This window comes from Gambusia affinis, linkage group LG06 (assembly GCF_019740435.1).
Source record: "Gambusia affinis linkage group LG06, SWU_Gaff_1.0, whole genome shotgun sequence".
Lineage (NCBI taxonomy): Eukaryota > Metazoa > Chordata > Actinopteri > Cyprinodontiformes > Poeciliidae > Gambusia > Gambusia affinis.
In genome coordinates this window covers 20,039,502-20,067,388 of record NC_057873.1, presented here as the reverse complement: position 1 = coordinate 20,067,388, position 27,887 = coordinate 20,039,502, and the positions used below count along the sequence as shown (strand labels likewise).

At 42.8% G+C, this 27,887-nt stretch overlaps 2 protein-coding genes across 4 annotated transcripts in view; both read right to left on the bottom strand.

Annotated features, from left to right (window-relative positions):
* Nucleotides 1-53: 53 nt before the first annotated feature.
* Nucleotides 54-7,562, bottom strand: c1qtnf5 (C1q and TNF related 5). Its single transcript, XM_044120565.1, has 4 exons — nt 7,438-7,562; nt 6,321-7,165; nt 2,949-3,193; nt 54-884 (listed from the first exon to the last, which is right to left on the bottom strand). Exons 3-4 carry the CDS (start codon nt 3,178-3,180, stop codon nt 364-366), a joined length of 753 nt encoding a protein of 250 aa, XP_043976500.1. The 5' UTR covers nt 3,181-3,193; nt 6,321-7,165; nt 7,438-7,562; the 3' UTR covers nt 54-363.
* A 4,241-nt stretch (nt 7,563-11,803) lies between these two features.
* Nucleotides 11,804-27,887, bottom strand: part of kmt2a (lysine (K)-specific methyltransferase 2A) — a 42,296-nt gene continuing 26,212 nt past the window's right edge. For all 3 annotated transcript variants that reach the window (XM_044120559.1, XM_044120561.1, XM_044120560.1), the window contains exons 24-34: nt 27,253-27,399; nt 24,561-27,135; nt 20,280-22,931; nt 19,775-19,843; nt 19,471-19,697; nt 19,172-19,246; nt 18,879-19,053; nt 18,144-18,251; nt 17,971-18,051; nt 17,115-17,244; nt 11,804-17,038 (exon numbers count right to left, since the gene is read on the bottom strand). In XM_044120559.1, coding sequence (XP_043976494.1) covers nt 16,763-17,038; nt 17,115-17,244; nt 17,971-18,051; nt 18,144-18,251; nt 18,879-19,053; nt 19,172-19,246; nt 19,471-19,697; nt 19,775-19,843; nt 20,280-22,931; nt 24,561-27,135; nt 27,253-27,399 — 6,515 coding nt within the window. In that variant the 3' untranslated portion in view covers nt 11,804-16,762. The remainder of the gene's footprint in view (nt 17,039-17,114; nt 17,245-17,970; nt 18,052-18,143; nt 18,252-18,878; nt 19,054-19,171; nt 19,247-19,470; nt 19,698-19,774; nt 19,844-20,279; nt 22,932-24,560; nt 27,136-27,252; nt 27,400-27,887) is intronic.

Below are 27,887 nucleotides of genomic sequence, written 5' to 3'. Positions count from 1 at the left end.
GTAACATTTGCTGCTAAAATCTGGGCAAATTTATGACAGTCGAGACACTTTTATGTGGTTTACAGATTTATTAATGTTTCATTATATGCAGTGCAGTGATGGCATGAAAGCTATTTGAATTTAAGGCCGGGATCTTTCCAGATGCCAGTGTGGAAACGCATGTGAAATTAAATGTCATCATCTGTACGTTACGGTATTTACAGTTCAAGTGAAATAAGTCTTATACAGCCGTATAAGACGGGACGCTTCACTTCCAATTCATTTTTCTTCAAACAGAACTTCTCATCCACAAAAGGTGGAAAAGTAAAAATAAAGTTGTTTTTCGTTTGCCACTGTGGGAGTGGCTTGTGTTTTACACACGTCTCATGCAAAAACTGCAGAGTTTTTCCAGTCTGAGTAGACCAGGAAGCCAGTGAAGGTGCTGTCAGTCTTGGTGCTGCAGTAAAACCCATTGTATTCTGAAAGGGCCATTTGGACCCACACCTGGTCGCTGGGGATGAGGTGAAGCAGGGAGCCGCCTGACAGAGATGCCGGTTTGGGCCAGTTACCATAAAACTGGAAGTAGGATGCCACGGCGTGTCCGTTCTTCATCAGGTCAAACTGCAGGCTGGCGCGGTAAACAGTGGCGTGGACAGCAAAGTAGTAGACGCCAGGGACTTTGCAGGTGAAGCGTCCAGTCTCTGTGTTGTAGTCCCCCTGTTCGTTGAAGAGTACTGTGTCAAAGAGGACTGCGTCCCCAACATTTAGGGGTAAAGTGTGGCTCTGAGACAGTTTAGCACTGAAAGCCGATTTAGGGGCCACTGCACACTCTCCTGGCTGGCCCCTCTCCCCTTTTTCTCCTTGGTAGCCTTTGTCTCCAGTCAGGCCTCGCACTCCTGTCTCACCTGAAGAGGAAGACAAGAACAAATGTGAACAATGAACGCTAACAGAAATGATCAGCACTACACAGTGCTTTAAGTAAGTATTCAGACCACTTTAATTGTTTCACATTTTGCCATGTTACAACCAAAAACTTTTTGTTTTTTAACTGTTCAGTTTTTTATAGGATTTTTAAATTATAACAGTGTGTCTCAAAAAGTAAATACAGCTAAATACCATTTCCATATACTAGGGTGACCAGACGTCCTCTTTTTCCCGGACATGTCCTACTTTTCAGACCTAAAAAAACGTCCGGGGGGAATTTCAAAATTGTCTGGGATTTTGGTCAACTGCCTCAAAACACATTACATAGCTTACAGTGCATTGTGATTACATTGCCACTCCGTTCCACTACTCCATTCCAGGTTTCTTTGTATGGCAAATTAGTCACGCCCTTCTCCCCAAATCCAATCACGTTGCATTATGTGTGCGAGTGTGTGTGGGAAAAGTAAAGATAGCTGAGTTGACTTGTACACCGGCCGCTAGACTAGTTAAACCTTAAGTGTGACAGGTGATAGCACGTGTGTCCGCCGATTCTTCGGCAAAAATGAAGTACCCCCCTGCCAACAAAAAAAAAGCGTCCTCCTTTTCAGAAACCCAAATCTGGTCACCCTACCATATACGGAAAAGCACAGGGGAACACTGCACCAAGTAATCCAATAAATTATTAGCTATTTAGCAAACACGTTGGCTAGCTAGCTAGCCTATCTATCTATCTAGCAAACACGTTGGCTAGCTAGCTAGCCTATCTATCTATCTAGCAAACACGTTGGCTAGCTAGCTAGCCTATCTATCTATCTATCTAGCAAACACGTTGGCTAGCTAGCTAGCCTATCTATCTATCTATCTAGCAAACACGTTGGCTAGCTAGCTAGCCTATCTATCTATCTATCTAGCAAACACGTTGGCTAGCTAGCTAGCCTATCTATCTATCTATCTATCTAGCAAACACGTTGGCTAGCTAGCTAGCCTATCTATCTATCTAGCAAACACGTTGGCTAGCTAGCTAGCCTATCTATCTATCTATCTAGCAAACACGTTGGCTAGCTAGCTAGCCTATCTATCTATCTATCTATCTATCTATCTAGCAAACACGTTGGCTAGCTAGCTAGCCTATCTATCTATCTATCTATCTAGCAAACACGTTGGCTAGCTAGCTAGCCTATCTATCTAGCAAACACGTTGGCTAGCTAGCCTATCTATCTATCTAGCAAACACGTTGGCTAGCTAGCTAGCCTATCTATCTAGCAAACACGTTGGCTAGCTAGCTAGCCTATCTATCTAGCAAACACGTTGGCTAGCTAGCTAGCCTACCTATCTAGCAAACACGTTGGCTAGCTAGCTAGCCTACCTATCTATCTATCTATCTAGTTACTCATAGGAAACTATTTTGACTGTTTCCACATTAGATTTAAATTTTTTTATCTGGTTCTTCTGGTTTTAGTTTCCATTTAAACATATTTGATGTTGTTTAAACTGCTAATTCAAAGTACATTTAATACTTCTAAGCAAAGTCTGGAACAAACCCATGATATTGATATTTTATATTTTATATTGCACTACAACCTTCATCCATAAACAGCAAGGGCTGCCTCTCTGACGCATGTTTAATAGAGTAAATGATCTCCCTGTACAAACGCCATGCTGCTGTTATTTTGGACACCGCCCCTTTGATTAATGATTCACTTACACAGAATAAGCAAAATATTTTTCATCCCAGCTGGGTCTTTGGGTTTTCTGCTGCTTTTCAGCGGCTGATTGCAAATTATTTGCCACATGGAAATATAATTTCTGTCAAAAACAATGTCTGATCAGGTTAGTGAATTCTGAACATTTTTCACAAATAATGATCAGAAAAGTGTGCTGTAGATTTGTACTTTGACTTTTAAAATAAATTAAATTTTTACTTTAAAGATGAAAATATCTTTTTATGCTGGTTCATCTCATAAAGTCCTGATGAAATACACTGTAGTTTGTGACATTAAAATTAAGAAATGAGGAAAAACCCTGTAATAAATGGAAAGGAGTACCTGGATATCCCCTCTCCCCCTTCTCGCCTTTCTCTCCCGGAGCGGCATCCCTCCCATCTCTTCCGTCTCTCCCTGGCTGACCGGGATTGCCATGATTCCCAGGAGAGCCTGGGGTGCCAGGGTGACCAGTGCACAGACTGGGAGGGATCTTGTTGTCCTCCAGCTGGCTGGAAAAACAGACTTGTAGGACGATGATGGAGCATAACAAGGGCAACAGGCCGAGTGAGGTCATTGCACCGTAGAGGCTGGAGAGAAAGGGAGAAGCATTATGGCTTTAATCACACATGTGATGGCTATTAACTCAGATGTACAGTTATTGAGACCACAGACAAAATAACCCAAGGCCACAGTAAATGTTTGATTGTAGATTAAACCTCATGAAAGCAGGGAAAAGAGAGAGAGAGAGAGAACATTTTACAAAATAATTGGATCTCCTAATAAATCAGTCAACATTTCAGGCACTTTGACCTTAAATCAAAAGTCTTTATTGGCTGTCATTTCCTGAACCGCCACACAGGAAGACATAAAGTATTCATTAAGTCACCATTAAAACAAGATCGAGAAAAAATGTAGAAGACAAAAATGTAAAAATTACTAAACTATCTTACCCCCGTTGACATGTTTTTAATGAATGTTCTCTGGATGTTTAATGCCTAAGACTAAATAGCAGAGCCACAAAGAACAAGTCTGCCAGGGAGACGTCAGAAATATCCTGGAGAGAGCTGCAGTAGTGACTTTTTATGTTTCTCCTCTGGGGTTGTGATCTCTTAATAATCCCTTGAAGACAACATTTACTCTACAGCGCTTTATGTTTTGTCACATTACAGCCACAAGTAGTTTACTGGGGTTTTGTGTGGCTGACCAAAGCAAACTAGTGAATAATTATGAGGTGGATTGGAACTTCTTTTCAACATTTATGACAAATGAAACTCTGGAAAGCGCGTGGTGCTTTAGTTGTTGTTGAGACAATACCTTTTAGAATCAGATTTCATTTGGGGTATGTCTCTACTGGCTGAAAATAACTCAAACTACGTCAGATTGAATCTGTGAACATTGTTCTTTTGTTTTAAGTTTTGATATCTTGATAGGACCTAGTTCTGGATTTTGACTGTGCTGTTCTACCAAATGAATGTGGTTTAATTTAAAACCACATGTTGCAGCTTTGACTGCAGGATTAAAGTTGTTATGCAGGAAGGAGAAGGTGTCCTCCAATTTTAAGTCTTTTATTGCTTCTAAATGTTTTAGTTTGTTTTCCTGGATTGATCTGTGTTTTTGCTCAAAACCGTTTTCCCATCAACTCTGACCACCAGTGGGTTTTATTTGGGATCATCAGAGAAAATGCGACAGAATACATCTTCACATCAAACTTTTCACATTTCTATGATGCATCATTTTCCAATCTCTTCACATTTACACGCCGCTCTGTGTGGATATGTCACCTACGATCCAAACAAAGGGAACCAAAGTTTGTGGTTATGATGCAATGTAATGTGAAAAATATCAAAGGGTCTGCATGCTTCTACGACATTGACCATAAGAAAAGTCCAAATTATTGTTTTATCACCATGTTTACCGGCTGAGCGTCGAGTATTACATCCAGAAACAGCTGCACACAAAGAAGCAGAGGGAGAAAAAAAAAACAGGAGAGAAACAGTGGGGAAAAATGAGGGTGGGACAAAGAACTGCATGTCAGCATTCCTGGCACAAGTGGAGCTCAGACGAGAAGACAAACACTGCAGAGTCGAAGCAGCTGTCTTATAAGTGTTTTTTTTTTTTTTAGTAGTGAAATAATAGAAAAGGGAATTTAAATACCGACTGTCCATGAATAGATCAGTGTATGTGTGAGGAAAACATATGCAGTGTGTGAAAACCGAGCGAAGAACAGTAAACGGTGTGTTTGTTTACGAAGAGCTGAGTGAGAAGAAGCACATTGCGAAACTTCTTGTGGAACACGGAGGCTAAAACAACAACACACAGGCCTGTTTGTGTAAGATGTTTCATTTCTACCATCGCCATATGCATGTTCAGTATGAGGGATTGTTGCAAAGGTACGACTGGAAGCAATCAACCATCCGTCAGCACCACATGAACTGAACTTCATTGTTTCACAAAAACAATGAAGGTTATTAACGTTGAATCTGTCTGAATGACTGGACTCAGTTGATGGCATATTTCTGTACATAAACTGTCTTGTCCAGTGCTTTGTGACAGCAGTTTTTGTGCATTTGTGGGGTAATTATGTGTCAAATTAAGACATGTAAAATGACTGTGGCATATTTACCAATAAAATCAAAAAACAATAAGAAAGGATTCTTATTTAAAGTGAATAAAAACTAATTACCCAGAAGTAGGGGTTTGTCACTTCTAGCTAACTTCACCCCTTTAGCATCTCAGGCTATGAAAGTTTTGACTGTCTTGTACTCAACTACCTGAGGAAGTTTGGCTCCGACTGTGCATCACAGCTGCTTAGTGGACCTTTGTAGCCACTTTGACAACTTATTTATCTGTTATCTAATCATAACAGATTACTCTGAGAAAATGTGTTTATCTGACTTGCAGCAGGACATCCCTCATAGTCAGTTTGGTTTGGTCAGGGGTCATAATCTGCCATGTTTCAAATACTATACAATTAGATTTAATTATATGAGATTTCTGAGTTAATTTATATCCAGAATTCATCTAAATATTTAACTCTTAAGAAGAATACACTGATGTTGGGTATGAGTATAAAATGGTTTGTTTACTGGCACAAAATAGAAGTAGAAGGGATGAAATGGAAGCCCATTGGTGCAAAACAGGGAAATAGAGGCAAATTGATCTGAAGTGACCCAAAAGACAGAGGGAAATATTTTACAGCAACACATACCGGGAGCTGAGAATTAACCAAAGTACTAACAAAGTCGACGTAACCCAGGATTACTAATTGATCCTATTCTACTGAAAATTTTAAATCTACACCTGCAAGAATCATTTATAAATTGCAACCATTTTTTGATTTTCCTAAGAATCGCCATTCTGGTTGTCTTCCTTCTTGTTTGGAAATGAGTGGGCTCTGTGTGACCAGAGGCCCACTGGCTCATAATCAGACTTATTTGTGTTTTAGATCAGCAAATAAGCACATCTGATTGCAAAACAGAAACCACAGAGCCACAGCCACTAGAGAAAGTTCGGCAGAGCAGCATAATGATGTTTTCCACGTGTAAATTGCCGCTGTACACAAATGTACAACATATCTTCTGAATCAGTTCACAGTGGAAGGTCAGACGTCTTTTCCCAAAACACATCTAGGCATATCCTCTCTGCTGAGCGACCATAAGATGCAACTTTTCATTTGTTTCTAAAGTTCTGCTTAAGAAAGAAACACAACCTTACCAGGAAGCAGTGCAGTCTTTGGGGCAGCTGTTTCAGATGGTGTTAGTGTGATAAAGAGGGAGAATTTTAAAAAAATCCCACTGAAACGTCCTTTTCCAGACCTGAGAGTGTGGCTGGGAAAAACTGAAAGGAAATGGTGATGATATCCAATTAGAAAAACTGGAGTCAGTGGGAGAGGAGGAGCCTCGGCTGGGAGGAGAAGGAGGAAAATATGTGATGTCTGTCCAGCACAAACACATGAGAAATACAGCGCCTTGCAAAAGTATTCATTCCTCTTCACATGTTGGCACAATACAGACACAGGCTTTAGTAAATTTTATGTGACTGGCCAAATTCCTTTGTACAAGTAAATACGGAGTGAATACGTTGTAGAATCCCATATTATTTTCTCTCTAAACTGCCATATAGATGTCTCAAAAATAAACTTTTACCTACTCTTGTATGTAAAAAGGCTCCAGCTCTGCCATATTGGATTCAAATTGTCAGTGACAGATTCTCATCTGATCTAATCCACTTGCTTGTCGCTCTGCTTGTACGTTGGTGGAAGATGAACTTCAGCCCAAAGTCTCAAACCTTTTCTTCCAGGATTTCCCTAAACTTGGCTCCATCCATCTATCCTCCCATGAACGCTGGTGAACTTCCACCATCATGCTGCTGCCACTGCCATGCTTCCGCATGACGACGGTGTGTTCAAGGAGTCGTAATTTTCTGCCACACATGGCTTGGACACAATCAGTTGCCAGACTTTTTTGGATGAAAATCATGGATTAAAATCTTCCTGATGCAACATTAAGGTTTGCGGCTGTAATAATATGGGAGAAACTTTCACATCTGTAAACAAAAACCTGAAAAGGAGATAAAATGAATACGAAGGGAGGAGTTAGGGAGAATGGAGAGCAATAAACAGAGGAATTTCTGAGATGTTGCATGATGGGTGATGGAGAAACTCTTCAGATCTTGACCACAGATAGTTTGTGGTCAAGATCACTTGATCACAAAGCTTAGACCACTCTGTTGTGGTCTAAGCAAATGTTCCCACAATGCTTTGCTGCAGATATCCTCAGAGTTTCATACTAGAAAACAGGCCTTTCACAGAGAACGAGCGAAAGAGACATACCGACTCTCCTCTCTCTCCTAAGCAATTTGTTTGAGGCAGATAGGATCTCCCGAACTAAAATCCATCTTCCCCTCTTGCAGCACTCGGACCGTAATCCTCTTTTCTCCCTGTAATCCTTCAGAGGTGGCGCTACGTTGATAAAGAGAGAGTTTCTAATATCTTCCTGTGGATGAAGCTGAACTTTTAACTGGTTTTGGTTCGCAGGCCAATAAAAACATCGCTTTGCTCCTATCATCCAGCTCCAACTCCAAAAAGCACCGGACTTGAGCCAAATCTGGAGACGCTGCGGAGCGTAAGATTACAAATACCGAGATAAAGAAAACTGAGGGGAGTCAGCAGTTAGGCATGTTTGTTTAAGTTTGTGTGGAAGAAAATTTTTTCTTTTTTTTTTTCACTTTCAGAACTGAACATGTTTGTTTTTTAGTAACAGAAGTCTGATGTTTTTGGTGGCTTTTAATAAGTAGCAACAAAACTCTGATCTGGGGTTAATTTATTTGAAAAACCAGAAGACACAATGCAGTTTGTTTTGGATTTTCCAACCATTTCTAGTTTCTGTATACTTTACTGTCAAAAAGCCAAACTTCCATGTAAGTAGTTAAAGTGGTCATGTTTCATAGGCGGCTATTGTCTGGAAAATGCATCACAACACCAACCCTGCTGAGTTTAATCATTCATTGTTCCCATGCCTTGTTTATGCATGATTGTTATTTTGTATTTTTATGGTTTCTAACTATGTGCTGCTTTTTGTTCAGCTGTCACTATTTTAAAAAGTTTTACAAAAAAGTTGGTAAGGTATGCTACTCTGGTTATTTTTGTCTGATATTACAATTTAAATCATTTACAGTAAGTGTGAAAAAAGCAACACAAAAAAAAAAAAAACTGTAAAGGAAAGCATACTCCAGGGTAGAAATTAAAGAATGATGTATGTCATTCTCTGTTTCCTTCACTTTGTAGTCAAAGCAAATTATTAGACATTAAAGAAAGTGACTGGAATCTGTAGAAGCCTTCACCTGGTTTAAATAAATAATCTCTACATCACTAATTTGGAGAAAGAAAGAAAAGTTTAAAGGTTCGTCTATAATTTGACTCTCACCTCTACAGTCATGAGAAGGATGGAAACAAGCACTGATGCTGGACTTGGGCTTAGCGAAAAGGTGGAGCTCTGCTCTCCGCAGGAAACTCAGAGTAGAGCTGCTGCTTTTCAAGAGTTAAACTGGTTTGAGCATCTGACCAGGATGGTTCCTGCTTGAGTTTAACAGGTGTTACAGAAAATCTGTGACCCATCATTTTCTGTAACCGCAGATTATTCTGGCCAGAATTATCTGTGACCAGTTTGATTTTAGCTATTTGAGGGCTAAATATTATAATAAATACACCCGGATTGTAGTGATGGGGTGGTAGAACTCTGAAAAACAGTTGCTTTAAATTATTAAGCATTATTTACAGGTTTGTACAGTGAGGTCACAGATTATTTTTAAATGAACGATCCATCTCTTAATCAGTTGCCGATTTATTAAATGGTCACAGTTGGTTTACATATTTTAATGACAGCACATAGGGATTAAATGGGATGGTCAATGTGCAGCCTCAAATACAAAGTAACATATTTTCTAATATAATATAATGCGATGGTAATATAGGAGCCGTGAATCTTACAATCCCAGCTGTACCAGTATTTACCCAGTATTTGCACGCTATCGCCCCCTGCAGTCACAGAAAATGATGGGTCAGATTTTTCTGTCACAGGTGTTTTTCTGTAGATCGCTGCTAGTGGTCGACCTACATTGGACCTGAATCCAGCGTCCTACAACAACTCAATACAACTCCAGCATAAATTTGGGTTTAGAGAAGCCAAATAAATTATTTACTAGGAGATCCAAGCTCATGGAAATAACATGGGTTAGTTCGTTGTTAGCGATAGCATAGACTAATTACTTAAAATAGCACAACTCACTACTCACCCGGTAGAAACAAGTGACGGCCATTTAATTCTTCTTTTTATCCTAAATGGTTGACCCAACCTGAAACTAAATTATTGTATTCTCCAGGCTTTTGAAAACTTTCTTCTGGCTCTTCGTATAACATGAACTCTGCAGCACCAGGCAGTTAGTTATGTGGATCGCCTCACTTGGTAAATCCTCAAAATTATAAGAGAAGTCCTTTTTACAGAGATATTACGGACCATATCCTAAATATACAAGATTTTTTTTCGAGATGCCTCGTCTGTCTCAGCGCATTATTTAGAGCATTAGCATAGTCGTTGTGGTCCATTTTGCTTTGTTTTGAACCGGAGAAATCCACTTCCGGACCTCCATCTGAATTTCGCGCGTCATCCGGGTCACGTGTCTGCAAGGTCAGGACCTTTTGCACCAAATCCGTTAAGGGGAAGACGGTGTTTAACTAGTTAATTTGGTTAGTCAAGCACATTTAAATTAGGAAATTATATTAGAAAACTATTCGCATGCCTTTTGGTGTCTAAATAAAACGCTTATGGTGTGACATGCCTGAGAGCAAAGAGGTGAAACACGTGTTTGCTTAACGTTTTGACAGTGAAACTGTAGTTTAATGGGCTGGCAGCTCTGTTTACACCAGCAGAAACTCGTTTGAGCTCCCGTCACCAGGCTGCAGCTAGTAGCCCTATAGCAGGTTCCTGTGGAGGCTCTGAAGTTAAGACATGGATTTAATTAGAGTCACCAGATTCACCACTTTCAGGCTCTGTCAGTCATTTCCTGGAAGTATGAGCAAACCTGCTGATCAGAGGGTTTTCAGCTAATTTGAACAATTTCACCAAGCGAGACGGTTTAAAGCTGCTTTCAGTGGGCAATGACACATCAGTGCTGGGTTTGCACGGCACAGGCCTCTATTTTATTGTTCATTTAACAGACAGCTCTCTTTTCCAAACACATTTCTTGCTCACGCTTTTGAGTATCTTACCCCTAACTAAATATATCACTTTAAATGATTTAAGAAAAAATAATAAAGGCTTAACACAGGAACTTTATTTCATTCTCTGGGAGACTTATGGAAACAAATTCCATAGATTTCCAGGATGTTCAAGACCGTGAAGGAACATTTCAATAACATGGAGGAAATCTACTTTCTAGACTTTTTTAGGAAAACGTAGAGACCCTGTTTTCCAATTTTTGCTAAAACAGAACAGTGAATGACACTTTGAAAAGTGTCATTCACTTTTCAAAACTGGATATGAAACCCGTTTGAGATTTTTCAAGACTTCAGGAATTTTGTTTCTTATATTAATGAAGATTCCACAGGAGCTACATTTTCCACTGTTCAAAAACTCAATAGAAACCCAGTTTATAGACTTTTCCAGAAAGCATAGAACCCTGTTTCATACATGTTTCAAGACAGCAAATGGACTTTGCTTTTCAGAAATAACTGGGAACAAAACTGACTGTTCTGTCCAATTAACTGAGATCCAACAGTTAGTTTGAATTTAAAGAATTAACAATGAGATAATATTTCAATGCAATCAGTGAGGATGTTTCGATGTTTGGAAACCCTGAGTAAAAATGAACAGCAGGTTGTAAAACTTCAGGTGCCTTATGTGCTCAGCAAAAGTATAGGAAGTTTTTTATTGGTTGTTTTGATAAAGAATGAAGTCTAATAGTTCAGGTTTCTAAAACTAATTCAGCCCATTTCCAAGTGCAAGTTGCATAAGAGGAGAAACTTCCACTGGTGGGTGTGGCTCAGGGTGTGACCCCTTGTTGACCTTCCTGGAACAGGCGCAGGAGCTCCAGACCCTTCGACTGGAGAGTTGGTTCTGGAAGAGAGGTACGGTTGACGACAGCCGACACTTTTCAAAACCGTGTGGTATCAAAATAATCAGAAACAATATAGGAGCTTCCAAAGACTGCAAAAACCTTAAGTTTTATGTTTTACAACACTGCATGGAAACTCTTTTCCCATGTGTTGTTAAAACAGTGTAAACACCCAGTTTGCTTATAAACCCTATTGACTTTGCAACACTGTTTGATTTCCACACGGCACAAGTGATATTTTCTCAGATTTTCTTAAATGGTCAATGCAAATGATGGTCAGTATAATTTTCAAGTCATGAACTATTACAGTATAAATCAAATTTTACTGAACAAAGCTCCCTATGAGGACAGTATCTTTTTCACAAAAAAAAAACAAACTCCAAATGCATTGTTCCAAATTATTATGCACAGCACATTTTTCGAGACTGCTGCTTACTTTCCATGACCGTGTAGAAATCCTGTTTTCTAGATTCTGAAACTTCATCTTAAGGCAGACTTTTCTGCCTTAAAGTCCAGGCAGAAACCCAGAGATAAATAAGAACTGTGTCAGATTTGTGCTTCAAGGAAAAACAAGAGACAGAAAAGAGTAAAGGCGACATGTTTATTATTTAAACTATCACTTAAATAAAAAAAGTGCATAGAAAATAAACATGATTAGAAACTTTTTTTTTTACATTATGTACAACTTTGTTACCTAATTATACATTCAACCAAGTAGTTTGTGGTTTATTTTTCACGGTGGTGGTTTTCCTTCATTTCACTGATGTGTAGAACACTGTTAAATGGGAGAATAAATGAATGCCATAAGTAGTTTTTTTGTTTTCTTTTTGTTTTTTTTGTTTTTTTACAGAAAGCAGGAGGATGTTGGTATAAGACAAAGGTATTTTCAAGGCAAAAGAAAACTGGCCCGTTCATGATCCCTCTTTGTCCACATCCCACTGTAACCCCACCCCACCTTTTTTTTTTTGACACTACATCCCATCTTAAGCCGTCTATACACGACAAAATTACACATACAGGTTAAGTACTCCTACGACCTCTCCAGAACTTTGAATTGTAAGAGAGCGGTTCCACATGGATGCTGTGGTAAATAAATAAATTAAAGGTTCTCAATGTCAGCATTTTCACTTTCTATAAAACAGTACATCATAAGAACAACCAAAAAGCTTCGGAGGACAGAAAGAGATAAGAGAGGGAGACATGAAAGCAGTCTAAAGAGAAAAATATAAAAAGAAGCCATTATGGTGGTTTCCACAAACCAAACTCTGAATTTGACCACATCGAGCAAATCGTCCGAAACGTCCCTGTTAAACGAAATCTGAGAAAAAGGAGAGAAAAAAAAAACAAAACAAAACCCTAAAACATTCGCTACAACAACCAGAAAAATAAACCCAAACGTCTGACCTCAAGAAGTTCACAACCACATTAACACAGTTACATTTCTCATCACATGAAAGCCATTTCGTTCCAGAAAACAAAACAAAACAAAGAAACAAAAACGACAAAAGAAACTGCAGCGCTCCTTGCTGGTGAAGGATTCGCTCACAGGCACAGCAAAACTGGTACTGGATATCAATATACAAAAGAGAATGATGCACGTTAGTTTTATCTGATAGTACTGTAACACAAAACCATTATAGAGTACACGGAAACGTTGCTATTAACCGTTATAAATCCGCTGTTTTGCTACTGTAACTAAGTTTGTCTGTCCATTCCATATATTTGTATAGATACAAGAACAAGAAAGTACTATGCATGTTTCCATATACTGTTGAGTATTTATACTATAATTACAGATAATGACGGAGAAGGGCCACTGGTGTGGCGTGGTAAAATGTCCAAAGAGACGACAGAAGATGTTTCCTTATTGTATATATGCTGCTGATAACGTCAAAAGAACCTCGACTCGTTGTTTTACGGGACACTCTGATCCTGAAGATGGAGCTTTGTTTGAAGAGAAAGCCCTTAGCATCAGTAACCATGTTTCTTCTTTAGCGCCGGTGCTGGCGGAAAAAGTTTGAGCTAAACCAGTAAGAACCAAAACCGCTGATGCCGTTTAAGGTCTTCCATCTCTACAAGAGAGAGAAAACAAAACAAAAAAAACAAAAACAAGAGAAAAAAAAAAACAAAACACGCAGCTGACCAAGTGTCAACACCATCACGGGTCTGGTGATGTGGAGGAAGAACATACATTCATTGTTGACCTTAGCAGCAGAACCCAGCGAGCCCAGCGGTGGCGCCACGGGAGACTTATCGGGAAGGAGAGGGCCGCCGACGCGGTCCCTGAACTTCGCTCTTTTTCTTCTTTTTTTTTTGAGCAGAAAGAATCAAGTGCACTTCACTGGAGCTTCAAAACAAGAAACGCCCGACCAGAGCCTGGTTTCAGGCAAACTCTGGCTTCATGTTCTGTGCTTGTGGTTTCAGCACTTTTGAGTTGCATTCTGTCTGTTTTTTTTTTTATTATTATTCTTCCTATGAGTATTCAGTGCCCGTTTCACAGCTCAAGTGCAAACCGTCCGCGGTTCGTATTTTAATTTCAGTTCACCAGAATAACGGGGCAGTAGCTGCAACAGGTCGCAACAAAGTCAGCGGGAACGGCGTGAAGATGACAAAAAGAAGATAAAAAAATCATGGGCTCTGGCTTCAGTTGATCCAGCCTTTTAAATATTTGCTCTGGGACATGAAGGTTTGTGGAAACAAAAGGAAAGAAACAAAGGAAACCAAATGATAAACATGTTTCCTGAATGCTGGTGAGCTATGAATGCTTCTTAGTTTTTCTTTAACTGGCTCAATGGAGATATGACGAATGCTGCTGATAAGCGTTAAAATAAAGGCACCTCTTCATCATAGACCAAGTCTGCAGAGGGACTTACAGTGTCTTGCTAAAGTGTTCACTTTTTCATATTTTATCAAACAACAACAACCACAAACTTCATCGTATTTCAGTGGGATTTTATGCGACAGGCCGACAAAACGTAATTCATAGTAATTAAAGTGGAAAGAAACTTTTTACAAATCTAGAGCAACCAAATACCTCCAGACGTAACCGGGTCTGTAAATAGGACACAACTACAAACCTAACAACACCTTGCATAGAGAGCCTGAATGGGAGAAGCAACCAAGACACTCACAGTGACTCTGGAGGAAGTAATCCATCAACAGGACAACTTGAAGTCCTGCACTTCACTAATTAATTTTTAATAGAGCGGGCAAGAAGAAATCCATGTTAAAAGAAAGCCTGAACAAGTCCTGCTTGCAATTAATCCAAAATCATGCAGTGGAATAAAACTGACACAAAAACGTCAGGAAAACCTTGAACACACCATCTCTACCATGAGACATGGCAGTGGCTGCATCATGAGTTATGAGTTATTCTGCTGGGAAGAATGGGTAAAACCGTCCGTCTCTTGTGCAAAGCTGGTAGAGACAGACACCAAACGACAGACGGAAAGCTGAAAGTAATTTGGCAAACTGTTTACTTCACTTTTATCTACTACTTTCCGCTGGTCAATCACATAAAATCCCCCCCCCAAAATACAAACTTTGTGGTTGAAAAAATTTGGAAAATATGTATGAAAACTTTTGCAAAGCACTATTTTAAATTTTTCCTTTTACAAACACGGGGAGCTTATTTGTTCGTTTGTTTGTTTCCAATTAGCGGTAAGCCAGTCGACGTCCTGGCTGATCACAGAACGGATTCGATGATAGCAGCAGCAGCAGCAGCAGCCTGTGAGCGGACTCGACTCGACTCGACTCTCGGACTCGACTCTCGGACTCGACTCTCTGGATCGACGCGGTGTGGAGACGATAAGGCTGGAGAGAGGAGATATCTGCTATAGACCCACAATCTAAACTCTCTCAAGTGCATAATTATAGTTCGCATGACGGCCAGACCAGTAGCTACAACTGGGATATTTAAGAAAGAAAAATAAAAATCTGTAAAAACAATAAAAATGAAATAAACATCAGCTGTGGCCAAACGGCCTGGCGTAGATAAAGAGCTACTGGTGGACTGAACTAAACAGGAACCAAGCCACAGACCAGTGTCAGTCTTTGGAATCAAAGAAAAACATTCAGGCTCCAAATTTTGAATAAAACAAAACAAAAACAAAAAACAAACATAAACTTTGAAAAAGCAGTGGAATACAAAACATATCGACCAAGCATTAGTGTTTGTAAACCTCTATTTCCTACAAAAATGGCAATAAAATAAATATGAATTTTTAAAAATATAAATACCATCATTAAGTGCTATTCACTAGTGAGTGCTTTCAATCATTTTTTCTTTTTTTTTGTAAAAAAATATACATTATTTACATTGTTTTGTTTTCTTTCCAAAAGCAAGCATGGTATTTCCCTGTCTGTAGTAAAAAGACAGATAACAAACAACAAATAAAAAAACAAAAAAAACATATTTTCCCCCCATAATAATGGTTATCACAACAGGAAGGGGAGCGGGGGGGGAGCTGCATGAAAACTCAATTTAACAGGATGGCGTTTGGTTCTCGTGCTGCTGTGGTTTTGGGACGTCCCAGCTTACACAACTACCAGAGACAATCTGACAGCAACAACAGCGTTCGCAGTCCTGAAACACGTCCGTCTGTGCGCGCTCCGGCGCCATTCGGATGAAGCTCCAAGAGTAACAAAGAAAATCAATTTAAGTACGTCTATTCAAGCACATCAGTAGGTTTCCCTGGTCCCCTTGGCCGTCAGTCCACCAGAATCTCTAGCTGCCTCGCTCCCTCGGGCCAGAGGCTTGATCCAATCATCTCAGATTCACTTTTAACCAATCAGCTGAGGTTGAATCTGAGGACACCCTTTACAGCAACGGTAAAAAGTAAACGGTTCTCTTACGAACTAAACTTTTCTCCCCTCCCTGATGTCTTTATTTTTGTTTTTTTTCTGTTCCTGCTACTTTTCCTCTTCCTGCTCCCACTAGTGTTTCCAGCTGCACAGCTCCCACCAGGCTGCGCCTATTTACAGGGTCAAATAAACACTCTATAGGGGAAGGTTTCAGCTCTGAAGGCATCAGGGCACACTGAGACAAGGAGATATGCATTGACAACACTGAAAAAAACAAAAACAAAACAAAACAGAGTCCTAATTTAACCTCCAATAAAATAAAATATTACCGTTTCAAGTCCCTTCAACAAATTGCACTTTGGTGTAAAATGGATCCAAGTTCTTAGATTTTTTATTTTTTATTTTTTTATGTATCCTTTCCTTTAAAGTTCACATTAGTAGATCATAATATGTTTCTAAAAAAGGATTGGCCGATGTAGAAAATAAAAAAATATGAAGGGATAACTACCATCCAAATATAAATAAAAGGAAATATATTGCAATGTCACGTCTCGTTACTCACCTTTCCAGGTGAAACTTTCAATGCCGAATATAAATTAGACAAAAGGAGGCACAATATGTTTGGGTTTCTACATATGGCCCTTCCTGCAGACACGCCGCGGTCCGCAGCAGCAGCAGCTGGTGTCATTTTTGTAGCTTAAAACTGTAAACCGGCAGGAAGCGAGTCGTTCAGATGGGAGCCGTCAGTTGAGGAACTTGCGGCACCTCTTGGCGCCGCAGTTGCAGGGCAGCTTGTTGTTGGCGTCCTCGATGGGGAACTTGTAGTCGTAGGTGAGCTCCTCGCCGCAGCAGATGCGACGCGAGGCGAAGATGACAATGTGCTTCTGGCCGTCCACGGCGATGACCCGGGAGTAGCAGTTGGGCTCGCAGGAGTGGTTGATGAAGCGGGCGGCGTTGCCGTGCACGGTGGCGTCCACCACCTCGTACTCGTCGATGCGAAACATGTAGCAGCCGATTCCCTTCGGAGGGCAGAGAAGACGCGGTTTAGCACGCTCGGTTCACCCAAAAACAATGGAAAACTGTCAGAGGCCTCACCTTCCCATCGTAGTATTTCTCCCGCTTGTCGGTGAGCACGGACCGAATGACGTTTCCAGAGTATTCGATCACCATTTCCCCAGCCTCGATGGTTTTCTTACAAAACAGACCGCGACCGTGAATAGGCGACCTGCAGTGGGAAACAAGAAGACTCAAGTTTTGCAGCAGAGACTTAAAGTCCTTTTACCTATTGGGCCTTTTCGCATTATGTCACGTTGTAAACACACACTTGAATGGATTTTACTGGGTTTATGTCCAAGTTACCGGACATCTGGATTAGCGCTGTTCATTTCATCATCTAAAAATGGCAAAAGTACAGAACAACTGGAAGCCCAGTCAGCCTAAACAGGAAGGCCAGGCAAGGAGAAGCAGCCAAGATGCTAACATGCTAGTGTAAGCCAACATGACAATGGTAGCATTTAAGCTAACACCGGCTTTATAGCTAATTTGGATTTAAAGTTATTTTGCTGAACGGATTACATTAATGTTAGTCAGCATGTTAGTGTAAGCCAAGACCTGCAACACTCTGGAGGAGCAGCAGAGATTCCTGGTTTTACACCTAAGATCTACTTCGTGTTGGACTTCCATCTAAAGTCCCATTTTTTTTTTTCACATAAAGTTTGTGAAAGCAATCGAAGGAAATAACTCGTGTAAGGCATCGTGTTTTGTGCATCGTCTTTTTAAAAACAGTCTTTTTTTTAACCTTTAACATTAAGACTTATAAATATGTGAACTCTGACTCAACAGCACTGAAGCAATGAATTGTACGAAAGCTGCTAACAATTTAGGTGCCACTATTTATGCAGACTTCTCTCAGCCTTGTTTAAATATGAACAGCTAATGGCATTTATCTAACCTGTAGACGCCGACCGTTTCCTTAGAGATGCCTTTGAGCTGTTTGAACCTCGCAGCAAGCGGCAGCTCCATGGAGGCCCGCCTGAAGTGGCAGCATGAGGACGAAGTAAAAAGCAGCTTTATTACCAATTCCACACCAATGAAGCCGAGACCTAAATTACTTCGGTGACTTACCTCGCAGTCCTGAGCTGCCCTTCCTCTTCATCTTCCTCCTGCGGCCGATACTCGGGGGGCTGTCGATGTTTCGAAGCCAAGAAATTAAACATGTCAAATACGGACCTCCTGGTGGGAAAAGAGCAACGCAGGGTTGAAGCATTAGTGAGACAGACAGACAGACATGCAGAGTTTAAAGAGTATGATGAGTCAACTGTTGAAGCAAAGGTTGGAGTGGGACAGTTTCTGATTTACTTTAGGCTCCTTTAGAAATTTACACACCTGAGCAAAAGTTCACAATGCCTCTAAACCACAGGACTAAAATCTCTACTTTAAATAGGTAGAATCGCTGCAGAGAGGGGGTTTCTGAACGCCCAAAACATTTCATACTGACGCTGCAACTAAAAATTATTTATTCGGATAAAAAAATAAATAAAAATGAAACGTTCTACAGATTTTTAATTTAAATATTTGAACCAGTTGTAGCTAAAAGTGTGAGGTGTTCTGGATAGAACAGATTTACAGACAGAAGGTGTTTATCTTAAATGAACATTTACATATTTCCTGAACAGTTTCAGTTCTGCTCTGAATACGCTGCTCTTCCAGCAAATTGCTTTTCATAGAGTCTGCACACTCCAGTTAACAATTAATCGGGAAGTAAATTAGACGATGATAATTATCATAACAATCAATTCATTACCATGAGTCGTTTTAACCTTAATTCATACCCAAACGGTTCAAAGTCCTCGCTCTAACCTGTGATGGATTTCTGCGCGCGCTGAGCCGTGGGGGTTCAGCGGGGGCTCGTCCGTGTCCTCAGGCTTGTGGAAGCGGAACCGGTAGCTCCGGCAGTGCCTGGATCCGTACAGCTGCTCCAGCAAGAAGACCACCGCTTCGTGGACGACCCCCAGCATCCTGAGTCCGTTCACACCTGCGGGTGACGCCGGGAAGGAGCTCCGAGTGAGACAACAGCCTTTCACTCTTGACATGTAGGGAATTTCTGTCTGGAACTTTCTGGTTATTTCTGAGCCGTCAGGAACGTCTGTTACCTTCAAAGGAAAGCTCTCTGAGTTGTGCATGGGAGCGAGCTTCCTTCACCTTATCAGTCAGGGACTTCCAGGCCTCTGTAGAACAAAGTATTAATAGATGGCAACTGGAAAAGCAACATTTCCCGCATCATTTTTAAAGGAAGTTTTATTACAGTTGTAGCCGTTTTTTAGATATCAATACCCACATATATAAAACTCTATTTGTTTGTAATCATCGCACACGGTGTTGTTTGTAACTTCTTCTAACTACTAAGTCAATCAAAGCTAATTTACATGCGCAGCATGTTCCGTTGGCTGACCTTCGATGCTCTCGCAGCGAATGTGGAAGCCGTCTTCGCTGTAGATTTCAAAGATGATGCCCTTTTTGGGTTTGCCGTCCAAGCCAGAATCTGCACTGCTGCCGTCCTCATTGGGCGGTGAAGCTGCAGGAAAAGACCCTGCTTCTCCAGCTGCAGGGGGTTTGTCCTTTTCCACTATTTTTCCCGGTATGGCATGCCCTTCAGATGTCTTCTTTTTACCAAACAAGCTGGAGATATAAAAATCAAACATTAGATCAATGTTTTAGGATTAGCTTTAAATAATCTGATTAGATGTTCTTCTCACTTCTTGTTGGTTGTCTTGTCTGGGGGCTTGCCGGTGTCCATCGGTTCTGGAGAGTTCAGTTCTCTGGAGCTGCATGGACGAATGATGAATCTTTTTGTTATTTTTTTTGTCAAGGTTTTCCAAGAAAGCAGTTATCAGAATGGTAAAGTATTTGAGCTCCTTTCTTTCTTCCAACAAAAGGCTTCTTACTTAAAATCTTCCACAAAGGCCAGACTTGTGGTTCTGTATAACTAATAGTTGTCAACAGATTCTCCTGCCTGACCTGTGGCTCCTCCAGAGCCACTATGAGCCTCTTTGGTTATTTCTCTGATATATTCAAGTCTTTGCAGAACAGCTATACTTATACTGAGATCAAATTATTTGCAAAAAGGACACCATTTACTACTTAGGTGACTTAATCAGCAGGGGTATTTATTTGTACAAAATGTTGAATATATTGCACAGCATTTTTCGTTCACCTCGCATGTCAAAACGTGACCAGCAGCAAATAACAGGAATTTCTCACCTTGGGTTTGAAGATGGCAGCTGCTTCCCAGGGTTGCTGTGATATTCATTTGCCTGCGAGGCCTTGAGCTTCTTCCCGCCGGTGATCTCTACACTCTGTCGTCCCCTCTTTACTTTTTTCTTGCTTTTGTCGGTAGCTAAAACTGAGCCCGACGCCGCTGTTGCCGAGTTAGTCGGTTTCTGATCTGACGATTTGAGGACAGGGTTCGTTCTGTTACTCTGGGGAAGCAACACGGCCGGTTTTTGGGTGAAAACTCCAACAACGCGTCCCTTGGCGGGGCTCAGATGGGCAGAAGGGCTGGGAGATAAAGCTGCGTTACGGTTCGGTTTGGACTCCATGGTCTGCACTCTGCTGATGGGCTGAGGCTGATGCTGCAGGTGAACGTTCCCACTTTCTGCCTCGCCGTGCGGGTTGACGGCCATGCTGATTGTCTGATGGGTCGGCAGGACGCAGATGCTGCTGGCGATGGATGTTTGAACCGGGGAGGCGAGCTGTGACATGAGGGGAGCTCCCCCCGCCGGCTGGAGGACCACAGGCTGATCCGACAGTCCCAGACCATGTGGATTCGCTTTGAAGAGGAGGTTACTGATCGGCCCGGCGATCTCGGCAGAACTCAGCATGGGGGTGGAGAGAGACACTGATCCCGGCGCCAGGAGCCCGGCGGAAGCACTAGACGGGACAGAGACCACGTTCAACACCGACTGGCTGCTGCTGAGGCTGGAGACGGAGCAAGGCAAGATGTGCGTTGAGGAATCGTGACTCAGGATGCCAGTCTGAGGATTGGGAATTCTCTGCTGTATGAGAGCGGTGGGATCCAAGTACATGACCCCGCCCGACTTGGACCTCTTGATGATATTTGGGACTTTGCGCTGAGGGGTGGAGATTGCGCTCAGCTCGACCAGGCTGCCGGGTTGTCCCGGGATGCTCGCTGTGATCTGCTGGGAAGACAGGTTGATCAGAGTCATGTTGGGAGGGCCCACTTCAGACGGCGCCAGCGCGGGGTGGCCGCGGGTCCGAGCCGGTTTCTTGTTTTTCCTCGGCAGACGAGAGATGGGCCTCTTCTTGCCGTGAGAGGAGGCGATCACAGCAGGGGAAGAGGTCAGGGAAGAAGGACTGGAGACTATGGCGACGTTGTGGCCGAGCTCGTGAGGTCGACCCGCCTCCGAGACTAGAATCTGGGACTGGTCGGAAGGCTGGGAGGGCAGACCGATGAGCAGGCCCGAGGTGGTGCTGGGTATTCCCGTTTGGAAGCCCGCCTGGGTGGATCCGGTGAACGTGTGAAGCTGAGAGGGGTGAGGAATGGTGCCGAGGACTTTGCCCCCAGCGGGGAAGATGGGCTGGCCTGGAGATAAACCGGTGTTTAAGCCTCTGGTGATGGTCATGGGGCTCAGCACGGCAGAAGACGTGGCTTCCATCACTCCTGTTGCGCTGATCTTCTGGGTAACGCCGTTTGGCACCGTCTGAAGCACATAGAGAGGCTGGAACTGCTGGTTGACCACGATCAGTTTATCAGGACCCGGTTTGATGACTGCCGGGCTCGAGACCTGAGCCTGGGAAGGTCCTGGACCAGGAAGTGGACTGGGACTGCCTGCAGCAGCGGCTGCTGCTGCTGCAGCGGGGAGGTACTTCTGACTCGGAAGAGGCATGGAAGGAGAATTTGGCAAACCAGACGAGCCAGAACTCCTGTTTACTTCCTGGTTTCCTGGAGTTTCAACCCCCTGACCAATAGCGGGGCTGGAAATGAACTGCTCTGGAGTCATGTGACCCTCTGCAGTCTGAGCATCCCTACTTCCCAAAGCTGCACCATCGTGCTGATTCTCAGGCGGCGAGACACCAGGACCCGCTGGTTTCTTATCGCCGCTCTTCTCCCCGCTGATGTTGTCAGGGTCGGAGTTCAAACCCAGGATAGTGCCTTCTGAGGTATTTGAGATGAGGCCACCGGCCGAGTGGTTCTGGCTCGTGCTGACGGCCGGGCTGCGTGTCGTCAGAACCGAGAGGTCTGAAGGCAGCTCGAGAGGAAGATATGGTTCTTCGACCGATATGGAGCTGTTAACGCTGGCCTCCACCACCCCTCCGCTCTCAGCGCTGGGCAGCGGCTGCGAGAAGTCATCAAACAGAATATCTTTGCGCCTGTTCAGGTCGTAGGTCTCGTCCAGCAGCAGCTCAGAGGACGACGGCTCGGACTGCTGACCCAGAGTCTGCATCGACATGGAAGGCGTGTTCAGCACAAACTCCATGATGTCTGACGGCAAAATATTCCCGCATTCATCGCTGTTGTTGTTGTCGGAGTCTGACTTTAGCAGGTCCGTGCTGAGGGAGAGCTGGGTCTCCAGAGGATCCTGACCCTGGCTCTGCGGCTGGGATTTGACGCCTCCGCCGAGAGGAAGACAGTTTTCCTTGTGGTTCTTTCTGCTTTCTCGTGTGTTGCCGCCGCCGGTTCCACCGCCGCCGTTGTCTGCCTCCTTGCTCGAATCGTGGGAGTCGGCTTTGTCCGCGTGCCTTTCTCTGCCTCTCCTCTTGGGGGCGCTCTTCTGCGGGCCGGAGGAGGAGGTGGCCGTGGTGGTGGTGGTGCTGGTGGTGCAGACGCTGGTGTCGCTCTCGGAGCCGTCGTCGACGCCGTCAACCTGGCCGATCTGCTGTTTGCCCAAGGATCTGTTAAACACAATAAATATAATCTGTAAGGCAATGACAGGAAGTAAAGGAAACGACAGAGATGCACCAAGAAATCAGACGATTCCAGGCTTCAGTGGTGATAGACATCACTGACAAAAACATTCCTTTGGGGGATAAATTGATTTAATCAAATTTCTTCAGATTAATTTGATTTTTTTTAATCAATGAATTCCTTTGGTTTCCATAGTTGAGTGATGTCAACTCACCCAAAGCCCATCATCTTGTTTGACAAGCAAATCCTACAGCTTCTATTTCATTGTACTTTGAATTAAGGTCAACTCTATGACAGACTATTAGGTTAACATTTTAATTACGAGAATACAACCTAAGATAATAAAGTCTAAATAGCCTTAATATTAACAAAACAAACTCGTACTATTAGAAGAATAAGTTTATGATAACTCCTACACAGAAATTAACAGAAAATTAAAATGAGGAGGATTGAACATTTGTCTTACTTTGGTATCTGTTTCATTTGTAATTTAATGTTCAAGAAAAAAAGAGAAAAGTAATCACGTTAAAATCGGAAACTGGATCTGGACACTGTGATTTTAAGCCGTATTGCCCAGACCTTGTAGTGAGAAAAAACTCAAGTGTTTTTTTTCTTTATATATATATATATATAAGAATCAATATTTTCAACAGCATTTTGAGAGACATCTTTGGTTCACTGAGGCAGCAAAAGGAAAGCAAGACGTTCTGCATTTAAGAGGACAGCAAAATTGCTCTTTTTAATCCTTTTGAGTTTTGCAGATAGCCTTTCGGAAACGTAAGATAAAGATTGACTAAAAACACACAATCCACGGTAAGCTCTAATTAGGGATTCAAGGTTTAAAACATTAACATCTAAGTTATTTCCACAGGAAAACCTGGCTTTACAGCAACCTCTTCCTAATAAAGGAGACATTAAAACATCAGAGTTTAACATTAATACCTAATGATTTCTCACACCCAAAACACTGTAACAAAAAATATTTATAATTTGTACTCTGATGGAGAAAATTCAATCAGCTAAACTCTGTGGTAGCAGGTATTTCTGAAATTTAACAGTGTAGGCAGGGACTATTAACGTTACAGGGAAATAAACTAAAGGGATAGTTGTGCTAAACTGATTTAAGTAGATGAAGTTGCTTTTGTTTCAAAGAAAATGCCAAATTGAAGCTTTTTTCTCTTAAATATTAAACTGCACTCAATTGTTAATTAGAATGCTTTGTAATACAGGGAATATAATATATTGGAGGAGACAAAAAATAAAAATGAATGAGCCTTCATCTGTCTAGTAAAAGAGCAGCTGGGTTTTGTCTAAGTGGCTCTGCTGCGTAACCTGGACAATTTTATTGGATTTGAAGACCTTCACTGACGCAGAGACAGGCCGCTCTGTTACTGTTTTGAGAAGTTATTTTATTTAACTTAGGGATTAAGTATGTAAGTAAACTTCCCAATCTTAAAAATTTATTGTCTTTATGTATAGTGTTTTTAAGTGAAATCAGAACCAGCTATATTTGGTTTACGCATTACAAAATCATGTGTATAACAAACATTTTTTTCACTGGTGCATCTCTAAAACATTTGAGTAAATAAATGTATAAAAAAAAATTGTTTACTAACAAAGTACTCAGCATGTCCTCTTCAGTTTGTCCTTGAGCCCTTTGCTGCTGCTGCTCCTCGTCTTTCAGAAAGCGCTGGAGCTGGGATCCCCTTCCTAAACAATCGTCCAGCCCCTCTATTGACGGAAGGCCTTCGCCAGGGTTGATTATTGTCCGAGTGAAGTTGTAGTAGTAGGAGTCTTTACCCCTGTTATTCATTCCGCCATCTTCGTCCTCGCCACTGTCTGCAGATGAAGATGAGGTGCTCATATCATCCGCTCCGTCCACCTGCCCCTCAGCCGACTTCTTCCGTCCGCCGGTCCTCCTCTTAACCACAGCCCCCGCTCCGTCACCGCTGCCGTAAAAGGCAATGTCCTCCTCGCCGTACGAGCGAACGCCATAAAACGGAGTGAGTCCGAAGAACATGTTGGAACGTGCGCGGGCGCTGCGCCGCGGGTAACGCCTCTTGGCTGAACCCGAGCCGTCGCTGTCGTCTTCATGGTGCTTGTCCTCCATGCCTCTGTCGTGGTCGTCCTCCGGGCCTTCGCCGTCATCCTCCTCTGCACACTGGGAGAGGAGGCTGTGGTGGTCTCTGAGCCTGTGGCGCGGACGGTTTTTGCGGAGTTTGTCTTCCTCCATCTGAGCCTGGGTGTCAGACTCGGAGCTGTCGCTGCTGCTGGCAGAGGGCGAGGAGAACAGAGGGGACGGGGCGGCGCGATGGGTCCCCTGTCCAGCAGGGGAGACGGTGGAAGAAGTGCTTGTGGGACAGGAAGATTGCGTCCCATTGGGGTCAGACTTCATATTGGTCTTGAGCGGAGTGTGAGAAGAGGGTTTAACTGGCCGCTTCTTCTCTCTGGAGGCAATCGACAACTGGTTAGTTATCTGTTTGGTGTGAGACTGAGTTGTGCTCACTACGCCTTTCTCTGCAGCCAAACTGGTCTGCATCTGCTGGAAGCTTTCTGGATTGCTGCTGTACTTCCTCTCTGGACAGGGGAAATTTTCTCTGCTCTTTGTGGACAACCTGTCCTCTCCCTGGTTCTGCTGCTTCTCCCCCTGAGGCTTCCCTTGGGATTTGGTGCTGTTTCCGAGCACTGGAACTTTGCTGTTATAGCTGGAGCTGGAGTTTGGAGAATGTGTGCTAGAGCTGCCTGTGGTTTTTGCATTGTTGTTGAGAAGAGGAGCTTTGTTGCTGCTGCTGTTCTGATGGGTCTTCTCTCTGTCTCGGTCTTTGGACACATCTCTGCTGCCAGCTGATTTGACTTTGGGGTGTTTGTCTTTGGCAGCTGAGCCTGCAACCGGGGAGGTCAGGTGCAGGGAGCTCCGTTTACCGACATCGTCCTCCACTGACGTCCGTGATGAAAAGAGAGGCTTCCCAGCTGGGCCTGAAGAGTAATCGTTAGATTTCAGTGTACTGGACTTCTGTGGGGAGCCAGATTTTCCAACGACGGATTCCTTATGGAATGGAGACGGTGTGGTATTCCCAGTGGCGCTGCTACTCTCCTTCCCTGAGCTGGGCCTGTCCTTTGATGAGGGGATGTTGGAGGGTGGATTGGATCGGTGACGAGGCAACAAGCTTAGACCATCATGGTCTTTGTTTCCATGTTTTCCCTGCTTGTCGACCTGTTTGGTGCCACCACTCCTCTGCTGACTTGAGAGAGCAGCAGTGCCCACTGGAGGAGAAGACTGTCCCGAGCCCACAGGTGCCGATCTTGGAGTCTTGCTCTCACTTCCAGTCCGCTTCGATTGACTGCCGGCATTGCTATCTTTAGCTGAGCCAGAGTCTCTGTTTCGCTCTGCACTCCTATAGCTGGAGTCTCTAGAGGAAGGTCTTCCCCTGTCAGAATCCCTGCTTGATGGTCTATCTTTACCTTGGCCCAAATCTTTTCCTGCTTCCCTGCTGTACTGTCTGCGTTTCTCGGAGTCCCTTTGTCCCACATCTCTGCTGAGAGACCTAGATTTGTCTGTACCCTTGTAGTTAGGATTTTTGAAAGACGTCTTACTCTTATCTGTTTCTCTATTACTCGAGTTTCTATTTGCAAGCCTCCCCTTTTCAGAATCTCTCGAGGAGTCTCTACTCAGCGGTTTTCCACTCTCAGATTCTTTCAGACAGGAGTCTGTACCTATAACTCTTCTCTTTTCTGGTTCTTTGGCTGAAATGTCACCCTTGTCAAAATCTTTTTGCACATGCTCTCTGGGTGATTTACTTTTTTCTGACTCCTTGGATGCTTGGTCTCGACTTGACGTCCTTCCCTTGTCTGAATCTCTCAGGCCTTGTTCCCTTGCTGGTTGCAGCCTGTTTCCATCTGTGGAAAAGGATCTGCCTCTGTCCCCATCTCTTTGGACTGGATTCTTCTTTGAGTCTTTGATGAGGTGTTTGGATTTTTCAGGGTCTCTGGCCGGGGAGGGGATGAGAGGAGGAGGTGAGGTGAGGGGTCGTGACAAACTCTGAGGTGCGGAGGTCATGCCTCTCTGCCTGTTCAGCTGGTGGGGAGGAGAGGACAGGGAAGGGGAACTGTGACGTCTGGAGTCAATGTTGCGAATGCTCGGATTCCCCGGTGAATCTGCCACAGCTTGGCTTTGGGGCAGCGGGATTCCCTCTACGATGAAAGAAACAAAAGACTGGTTTAAATGTACAAAACTCTCCAAAGCATTTACAGCTATATGAAAGCAGTTATTGTCATGTTCTAAATACAACAGGAGGTGCATGTTGGTACCTGGAGAAGACATTTGTTTGGAGTCTACAGCGCGCTGGCAGGGGGGGTAACTGGGATGTCTGTTTCTGGTGTAGACCCTGAGCTTCGGGGTATTTGCAGGAGAGAGGTTTTCAGAGCGTCTTGGTGACTCAAATGGATCAGGAAAGTCTGTAATAAAAATGAACACACAAAAACATTTAATACTACAAATACTGTTATTAATACAGAACCGCAGAGAAATTTTATGGAAAAGAAAAAAAACTCAAATTTGTAATTGTCTTGATTACACACACACACTGTGGGATTCTTCTTATATTTTTGAAAACAAAATGTTCAAAATTACAACCCAGATTCCAATATAGCTGTTATATACAGTACAGACCAAAAGTTTGGACACACCTGTACTGTATATAACACTATAATGGTTTTATATCAGCTGATACTGATAATTATTTATTAGTTTTGATTAACTGATGCCATCAACTTTGCTTAGCTGACTGTGAGAAGTTGAGAGGCTAAAACCTTTCCTCTGCCTACATTCCCCAGAATGCTGTGCGGTTCTGGACTGGAGTTCAGTGAAATCATTGAAAATCCTATTGGACATATCATCTATTGATACTGGTAGTGTGTCTATTGCAGTATATATACTTTTTGTG